Source organism: Sorex araneus, chromosome 1, assembly GCF_027595985.1.
Source record: "Sorex araneus isolate mSorAra2 chromosome 1, mSorAra2.pri, whole genome shotgun sequence".
Taxonomy (NCBI): Eukaryota; Metazoa; Chordata; class Mammalia; order Eulipotyphla; family Soricidae; genus Sorex; species Sorex araneus.
The window spans coordinates 437,225,681-437,235,215 of record NC_073302.1 but is presented as its reverse complement, the minus strand read 5'-3'; the positions used below and the strand labels follow the sequence as shown (position 1 = coordinate 437,235,215).

Genomic DNA, 9,535 nt, shown 5'->3' with positions numbered 1-9,535 from the left:
AAAGAAGGAGTATGTTTATCTGCATAGTTGATATTTAGAGGCTACTACTAACTAAGGCTTTATCTAGAGAAACAAACCCAGTGATTTTTAAGGAAAACAAACAAAAAACAAAGAAACAAAGAAACATCCTATCATGAGATTCAACAGGCCCTGCTGAGTCCTGGTCCTGAACCCGGAGGCAGGCCAGGGCTGGTGCTGTCTTAAGAGTCACAGGAGCTGGACAACGGTTCTTCATTCCCTTCATTCTCCTTCCCGGCTCGAGTATGTGCTACAGTTTAAATCTACCCACCCACCCCCAGCCCCCTACCTAACAACTGTTGTTCAGCATTTAGCCCTAACTAAAAATGCAAGCTCCATTTCCCCACGGTTGCTTCACATGACGAACTCTAGGTATTAACACCCACAGTGGAAAGGAGGTCAGCACCGTCTTCACCTTCTCCTAAGAGCTGGGCCCAGTAGGTGCCCTGCCGGCACTGCTCCAGCTAGGAAGTGACGCCTGCCTCGATTTCCCATTTCAACTCCTCCTTGGAGCTGCAGTGGCAGAAATGCCCCAGGGAGGGCAGGGAGAGTGTGGTGTTTCAGCCGCCCGAGGACGTGCCCCCAACCCAGCAAGGGTGCAGCCGGCTCCCCTCAGCCCGCACGCCATCGGGAAATCAGGCTGAGGACCCAGGAAGTGAGGCAGCTAAAACTCCCTCAGTCGCGCATCCATTCCAAGAGCCCAGCACCCAAGCTTCATCTAGCTTTAGGTTCTCTACAACCTTGGCGAAAAATCAGACAAATACCATAAAAGGTTACAAAACAAACACCCCCCCCCAAAAAAAAAAAAAAAACATAACCCCCAAATCCACTTATAATGAAGGAACTTAGTGTTACTTCTCCTTCCCCACTTATTCACCTGAAACCAAACATTTTACCCCACCACACATATAATGCTTAAATAATGAACAGGCATCTAAATTAGAATTCCAGTGATTTTGTTTTTTCTAATCCTAGAAACTGTATGGTGCTTTTTTACCCTTTATAGGGAAACTTTTTTTTTTTTTAGCCTCTGCTGGATGATAATACTATTTTTTAATTATATAGGACATTTTAGAAAAACTCAAAATATTTTTGAAATAGTAAAGTCTCTGATATCCCTGGGAGGTAGGTGAAAATCACTATACCCAATTTTTGACTGGGTAATCTGAGGCACAAAGGTTCAATGATATTCCCCCTAAACACAGTCATTTAAGCATGGAGTAGAACGAAGGGCCTCGAGTGGCGGTTCTGCTCTCTGGCCACCCGCCAGCAGCCTGTTTTGTCCTTTAGAGTCACTGTTTTCTCTTCCGATTTAAATGCAGTCACAGGTGCTTTTTTAGATATATCTGTGCCGGGTTTTGGGGACTGATTCAACTTTAAGTCTCCCTTAACACGTCACGTTATTAGCAATAAACATATCGGAGACATCGAAAATTCTGTTACTTTACAAAAATTCTGTTTCTTTTACTTTACAGGGAAAAATTAAAAACAACCACAGAATCAGATCAAGCTAAGTGCAGTGATCTGGCATATAAAAAGAAACATGAGGTTCTCTCACGAACACCGTCAGTTCTCTGGGTGTTTCCTGCGGTACTGTAAGAGTGTTTACTTCTAAGTGACCCAACGGCTGACCGGCTGCTCACCAGTTCCAGGTAAAAATCATCTCCCGGCACACTTTTAATGGTGACAAAGTTGTTAACTCCCTTCAGAGCTCACTCAAGTCTAACACTTCAGTTCTACCCCGAGCTCCCCTGTGACCTTCCTCCTGCCCGCCACAGTGTCCCTTACCCACCTGACCCACTAGTCTGTTACGTTTTCTCCACTATTACTTATGCCAAGTCTGTAGGGCACAGAGCAGAGGGTTACATCCAGGATTAGTCAATGAGTCTACTAAGTTTATTTTACTTATAATAACTGACTTCTTATATATAATATATATATTTATAATATTTTGTTAACCTCTACAAACAGATATTCAAAGGGAAAAGACAGCATCTTATGAAAAAGACAACTTCCCGCTCTACCCATTTGAATTGTCTAAAAGCAATGGAATAAACAAGGCAGAAGCTTTGCAAACATCGGGAGGGAAGTCTTCGAGAGGACGCAATGGTACAGCAGCTACTAGTCTGACATATATATTACATACGGACACATGTCCGTGTATATATGTATGCATGTATTTTACACATATATCCATATCCATATAAATAAAGGAAGAGATTACAGCATGACATGACGTTGGCAAATTTGAGATTCTTCCTCTTGAATGCCCTGACTTATCAGCCAGTGCTTTAGGGTATCTGAGAACAGTTTCAAAAGAAGGGAAAAAAAGAAAGAAAAAAAAAAGGCACTTAACAAAGACAAAGGCCTGAATTGAGTATGTTTAGAGGAGTAATATAAGCTTTCACCAGATCTAAGAAATGATTTACAGAGTTAAAACTTTTCCCCTTAAATTTTATAAAATAAAATTGCATAACATGTTTATAATCAAGTCATTTACCAACTACTGCATTTTTCCTCTGCTTCATTATTACAAAAACAAAAGCCCCACCTCCGTCCCCCCAGCAGAAACAAAGCCCCCAAACCACTCACACATGCACGCTAGAAAGGAAACGCCCCTCTGCAGAGTAGCTCCAGTGGGCAGAAAGCGCGGGCGGAAGCCCAGGGAAAGTTCTCTAGTTTGGCCTGGTCCAAACCCTCCCGGTCTTCTACTTCTACTCTGAACAGAAACAACACCAGCAAACAAACAAAAGGAAAACACAAATTCAAACCCAAACGATAATCCAGGGACCAGTGTGCTTTTACGGTTCACTCCTAAAACCAAGTCTGCTAACTCTACACATGGGTCAAAGAATGACAAAGCCTCCTAGAAATAAAGAAATGAAAATCAGATTAAAGTCGACCAGTACAGGCAAAGTTCATTTTACAAATGTAGCAGCAAATATGACAGGTAACTGGAGTGCTAAGAAACGGTCCCGAGGGACAGAGTTCTCATTATCCATGGCAGTTTGAACAACAGTAGAATTTCCGTTTCAGAAAGTATCTTGAACCAAGCAGAGGTGGAAAGGGCTGAGGGCAAGCAGAGAAAGACTAGAGGTGTCGGCCCTTTCCAACTCTGGTGAGTAAACAATTTAGGTCTACTTTGGGGAAAAAAATGTCCTGAATTGAAAATCTTTTCCAATCAGTTGTTTTCAAACAGGTGTCAAACCCACAGTATTTGAACATGTATGTGCCCCTTCCTCCTCGTGCCCTGGTGACTCAATGAGCCCTCCTCAATGTCTCCACCGGGAAAAAAAATGTAATTTGGGCAACAGCATCCATCAAAGGGGTGGTGGGTGTGAAGGTATATACTAGTGGGGCTCTCTGTGCTCCCCTCCTCCCAGGATCCGGTGCCTGCAGGCTAACCTCACCTCCTTCCCCCAAAATCTTCTTCAGCCTGTTCAAAATCATGATTTCTTTTACCCTTTGATCTCCGAAGCCTCTGAGAAAGAATGATCGATTTTAATGGAAATTATTGCTTGCATTTCTTCTGGAGGCTCTGAATGAGCTTGACACTTGGCTCCCCAACAGTCTCCAACTGGGGCTCAGCGAGGCTTAAGATGCCTCCGCTGACCGTTATTGCTTGTGAATACTGAGGAGTAACTTGTATGTACAGTAACGGCTTATACATCAGTGAAGGCAACTGAAAATACAAGACAGTTGAGAACACTCAGCTTCGTTTTCCTGAATCAAGAATCCCGCTGGGGACGGAATGAAGTGTGCTGATTAACTCTGCATTGGGATGTTGCTGCTAACGCTCTTCAGAGATACACATTGCTCTATAGGCTTTCCAATTACTTACCATCTGAAAAAATAATGTAATTTGACTTTTAAGTGCAAAAATACAGTATGATTCACAAGTCTCTGTGCTAAAAAATAACCAATTTATATGTTTGTTCTTTTTCAGTAAGAAAACTATAAAGATAGGTGACCGTCCAGTCTGGACACCATATTCAATGTTATGATCTAGAAAAAAAAGTCTTGTATTTACATGTAGGAACTCTCTGATCATATTCATCTAGTAAGAAATATACAGATGTTCGTTTCGTCTGTACAACATAAAAGGGTGGTTTTGACTGAAATGCGTGTAAGTTTGTGAAAATGTGGGGAGTGAGGGGGAGATCTGGCAACCATCCTCGAGACCCGAAACTGAAGACCATCTCTGTGTGTGAAGGCTGCAGACCCGGAGGGCTCTGGAAAGTACTTCCCGTTAAGTTACAAACTAATCCTGGGGGAAGAATTGATCATTCAGTTCTTTTCTGACAACAAAGAGTGATAGGGGATCTTTATATGGCATGATTCAGAACTGATGGATTTAAAAAACTAGAAGAGGTTTTCCTTGATTTAAACAAGTAATGGATTTATATATTAATAAATTTACGTGCACAGATATACACGTCCAGATGAATACACGCACAGTCGTCAGCAGGAAGAGACAGTGCTGGTCTGGCTCTTCTGGTATAGGGAATTAACAAAGGCCAGCTTCCTGCAGGCAAAGTCCTTTCTAGTATCAGCAAATACTACCTCGTGCCCCCAGTAGATTAAAAAGAAGTATGAGACATTGGCATAGCTCAAGAAATGGGTAAGCCTTCCGAATTTAAGAGCCAAACAGACGATAATCAAATATACTAATAGGTCAAACTTTTCTGCCATATCCCAATATACTTCTAAAATATCCGCCAAGATTGATAGAAAATTCTCAGTGATATACTGTAAACTAAACTTTGAAATGATCCTTTCCCCTTACTGTAATAAGTTCTTGGAACTAAAGAGTTTTCAGTTAATGACTTTTTTGCTAGAAGCAAGACGATGTGACTTTGAAGTCAAAATACAGATCGAAACAGATCTGTGGTTTATATTCACAGTCTGACAGGCTATATTTGGGACTTTTGTTTGTAAACAAAAGGATAGCAATTTCCTTATCTGAATAAACTACAAAATACATGGCGACTTTTAATGTAAATATGCAAGAAATCTTGCTACTGAAAATCTGATGCGGTTTTGGATGAGTCGATCACCATAATGGACCAAGCTTTCACTGTTCGTGGGTTTAGTCTGCAAACACTCAGAAGCCCAAGGGAGAGGGAGTGAAGGGAAAGACAGAGAGACGTTGAAAAGGGGTAAGGAGAGGGCGGAGAAAAAAGGAGTGACAGAAAAAGAGAATCTGACTGACCAAAAGTAGAGGGGAAAAAAAGAGGCAAAATATTTAAATGTATTCAAACAGAACAATAAATTTCTTTCTTAAAGTTCTTTGTTGAATATGCTATTTGCATAAGGAAGCTGAAATGACTAAGGAGTCTCATATCTTATTGATATGTGAGTAAATCTTACATATCAATACTCTGAGTAAATATTAGTAAAGCTTTAAGATCCCAAATGCTCCAAATCAATTTCACTACACTGAATACAGGGAGTATAAATACACTGTGATTGTTATAAAAAATAATTCCTTGTACACATAATGATCCTAATGCAATTACTCCCTTTAAAATACTATCTTAAAAATTCCAAAAATATATATATATGCCATTTGAATGACCAATGAAGAAGCATATGTCGTACACACACCTTTTCATATCAATAGTTAATATCACCTGAAGTACCACTAGCTAAGAGAACAGAAAGAGAAGTGAGCGGAGCTGAAGGTGGGGGTATGTACAGTTTGCGGTGGGCCTGCGTGGGCTACGGAGCACCAAGGCCACAGCCCTACTTCAAGGACCCCCCCCAGGTCTCAGGAGAAACAAACGTGACCAGAGTCACATTTCAACATCAAGAACGGTAATGGACAGTCACTACCAGCTGCACAGGTGACCGGGGAGAGTGAGGCTCCAGCTCCTGACCGCAAGGCGAAACGGACCCTTTCACAAAAAGGGGCCACGGGCTTGCGCCTGCCGAGAGGACAGGCTCCGTTTCCTGACTTAGCAATCGTGTGACGGGGTAACCTAACTGTGCTAAGGAAACTCGCCTGGAGCACCTGCGGCCCCCGGCCCCCGGGGCGCGGCTACACACTGGAGAAGATTCAAGTCTGCTCAGGATTCCTAGGGTACAGTATTTCCTCAGCTCCTGCCTCCAGGGGACAGAGAGTCCCATCGCTTTTGTGGCCAATCTGCTGCATAGTCCATTGGTCTTGACTCCTGACACACTGCCTCCTCCCCTGCTCTGGTGTCTGCCAGTGCTCAGAGCCAACCCCCGGGATGGATGGAGTTTACCCAAATCCTCAATTCCTTCTTCCTTCTCCCCACCACCTCCCCCACCCCCCTCCCCCCGGGGAAGGGAAAAAAAATGATACTTCTGTGGGTTTGACAACTGAGTCTCTTTCAAGTCAGTGAATATGGTTAACTGTGTCTTTCTTTAGGAGAGACCAAAGGTCGCCAACCGTGCTAGAGCGCACGGCTTCCTCCTGCAGCTGGCTTTACTCAAGTAACGGTTTTCTTTTTCCTCCTCACCACAGTGCTCGGGACGAGAGAATGTAAACATCGACAGAACAGCAGCCCTATGACCACGTGAGTACGTTCCCATCAGGTAGATCCCATCAGCCAGCTAAGCGTCTCATCTCCTTGGCTTGCTGGGAAGTCACTGAGATTTCCGTGGTAACTTAGTGTCCCCTTTACTTTGGCCTCCATCTGGGAAGAAGAGAGACAGTAATGGTTTGAGTAGGTGCGCTATGAAAGATAGAAAGGGAAAAAAACCCCACTAATTTTTAATTTTCAAATTGGTGCAAGTACTGAAACCTAAAAGGACTGTCTTTTAATACCTTAACTTCTAGAGTATTCTAGAGGGTAAGGACACATGAAGGTATGGTGCAGAGCCATAGGTCAGTTTAGCTCACACGCACGTGACCCGACTCTCATCCACAGCACCCGTTATGGTCCCCTGAGCAATGACCAGGAGAAAAACCATGAGCACTTTTGGGTGTGACCCCCAAACCAAAAAACAACCCCCATCAACAAACCATGAGGGAGAAACTAAGCCCATGACTGATTCATATCGCACGGCTAGAGTTCGACAGTCTGCAGGGCCCTAGAAATGTTCAGTGTCTGATGCTGTGAGGATCCTAAAGGAACAGAAAGCGTCTGAGAGATCCTCAGTGGGCTGCGCTTGTGCTTTGGCTGACGGCGGACCCTCCAGCATGGAGAGGAGCAGTGAGCAGCAGGCCAGGGGCTGTCCTGGGTGTGGCCCCAACCGACATAAGCAAAAGAGACACAAGCCCCGCCTCCAGAAGAATCTGCCTACCTACCTACCTATTTTCTCGGCCACATCCATGCTCTGGGATCACTACTGGTGGGGCCTGGGGGGCCTCTGGGTAGCCAGGGAACCAGGGCCCCTGCATGCAAGGCAAGACCAAGTAGTACCTGCAATACTAGCTTTCTGGCCCATATCACATCTTTTTTGTTTTTTGTTCTCTTTTGTGGCCACGTCTGGTGATGCTCAGGGGTTTGCTCCTGGTCGTGCCCGGGGACCATATGGGCATGCTGAGGACTGAACCTGGGTTGGCTGTGAGCAAGGCAAATGCCCTCCCAGCTGTACTATCGCCCCAGTCCTGTACTACCTATTTTTTTTTTTTTGTTTTTTTGGGTCACACCTGTCGATACACAGGGGTTGCTCTTGGCTCTGCACTCAGGAATCACTCCTGGCGGTGCTCAGGGGACCATATGGGATGCTGGGAATTGAACCTGGGTCGGCCGTGTGCAAGGCAAACACCCTACCCGCTGTGCTATCGCACCAGCCCTCTGTACCACCTCTTTTAATTCCTTTAGAAGACATGGTCAATTTCACATGTTGGCAAGTGAAAGGAATTCCCTGACACAGCAGCCTGTAATTAGCTCTCCATTATTTCCGTAAATAAACAGGGCACACTTCTCAGCGGCGTCTTCGCTTCAACCCTAAATGGCAAACGGTCTGACTGAACCCAACTGCTGTCGAGTAACAGCAAACAGCCATCAAATGGCTGAATCCCAGCTGCTGCACACAACAGTTTTCGTGTCCACACTGGCTATGTAAACTTCAGCCACCAGGAGAGGGGGACAAAGCCCAGCAGGCACGAGCAGGGCCCCGGGGCCGTGGGTGCCCAAAGCAGCATACTTGTGTGGTAAGCGGCAACGGATGCCAAAAGCTGCTGTGACTAGCTGGCTCCACTCCCAGCCCCCAAATCCTGTGGAACGCGGGATCAGGGAGGCCCCAGCCAACTTCCAAAGTAAGAGGGCAGCGACACAGTTACTTCTGCTCCAAGGAACCTCCGGCTGCCTTCAGAATAGTACTGGTCTCCACTGAGGCCAACAGCTGGTGAGACCAGGAAAACAGAGGTCAGGCTAGGAAGGTGAAGGGGCTGGACCACACGCTGACTTCAGTCCCAGGCACCACACGGTCCCCTCAGCACTGCCAGACTAGCACGAAGACAGGAGTAACCTCTGAGCACCACTGGGTATCCCCCACCAAAAAAAGCTGGGGGCCGGCGGCCAGAGCAATGGTACAGCAGGTTAAGGTGCTTGCCTTGCACGCAGTCGATCCAGATTTGATCCCCAGTACCCCATGTGGTCTCTTTTTTTTTTTTTTTTTTTTTTGCTTTTTGGGTCACACCTGGCGATGCTCAGGGGTTACTCCTGGCTCTGCACTCAGGAATTACTCCTGGCGGTGCTCAGGGGACCATATGGGGTGCTGGGAATCGAACCCGGGTCAGCTGCGTGCAAGGCAAATGCCCTACTCGCTGTGCTATCACTCCAGCCCCCAATTTATTTATTTATTTATTTTTTGCTTTTTGGGTCACATCCAGCGATGCACAGGGCTTACTTCTGGCTCTACACTCAGGAATTACTCCTGGCGGTGCTGGGGGACCATATGGGATGCTGGGAATCGAACCCCAGTTCTCCGCTTGCAAGGCAAACGCCCTGCGGCTGTGCTATCGCTCCAGCCCCCATGTGGTCTCTTGAGCACCGCCAGGAGGGATTCCTGAGTGCAGAGCCAGGAGTAAGTCCCAAGTGTCATAAAGTGGGACCCCAAAACCAAAAAAAAAAAAAAAAAAAAAACACAAACAGACAAAAAAAAAAAAAAAAACACAAGAGGCGGCTGGAGCAAAGCACAGTGGGTAGGGCGTTTGCCTTGCACATGGCCGACCCAGGTTCGATTCCCAGCATCCCATATAGTCCCCTGAGCACTGCCAGGGATAGTTCCTAAGTGCAGAGCCAGGAGTAATCCCTGTGCATTGCCGGGTGTGACCCAAAAAGCAAAACAAAACAAAACAAAAACAACAACAACAACAAAAAAACAAAAAAAAAACCCAACACACAAAACAAAAACACAAGAGGATGGAGGTCAATATGTTACATCCAATTCCACTACTTAAATCTCTGTTTCAGAGGGCCTGAGTCGGTGGCCAGCAAATCACATACGTTTTTGTTTTTGTTTTGGGCCCACACACACCTGGCATGTTCAGGGCTTCTGGCTGTGTGCTCAGGGACCATACTAGTGGAGCTCCCAGGAA

At 45.5% G+C, this 9,535-nt stretch overlaps 1 protein-coding gene across 2 annotated transcripts in view; it reads right to left on the bottom strand.

Moving 5' to 3' along the window:
* Positions 1-320: 320 nt before the first annotated feature.
* UBN2 (ubinuclein 2) overlaps positions 321-9,535 on the bottom strand; it is an 81,600-nt gene continuing 72,385 nt past the window's right edge. For both annotated transcript variants that reach the window (XM_055124517.1, XM_055124519.1), the window contains exon 17: positions 321-6,680. In XM_055124517.1, coding sequence (XP_054980492.1) covers positions 6,631-6,680 — 50 coding nt within the window. In that variant the 3' untranslated portion in view covers positions 321-6,630. The remainder of the gene's footprint in view (positions 6,681-9,535) is intronic.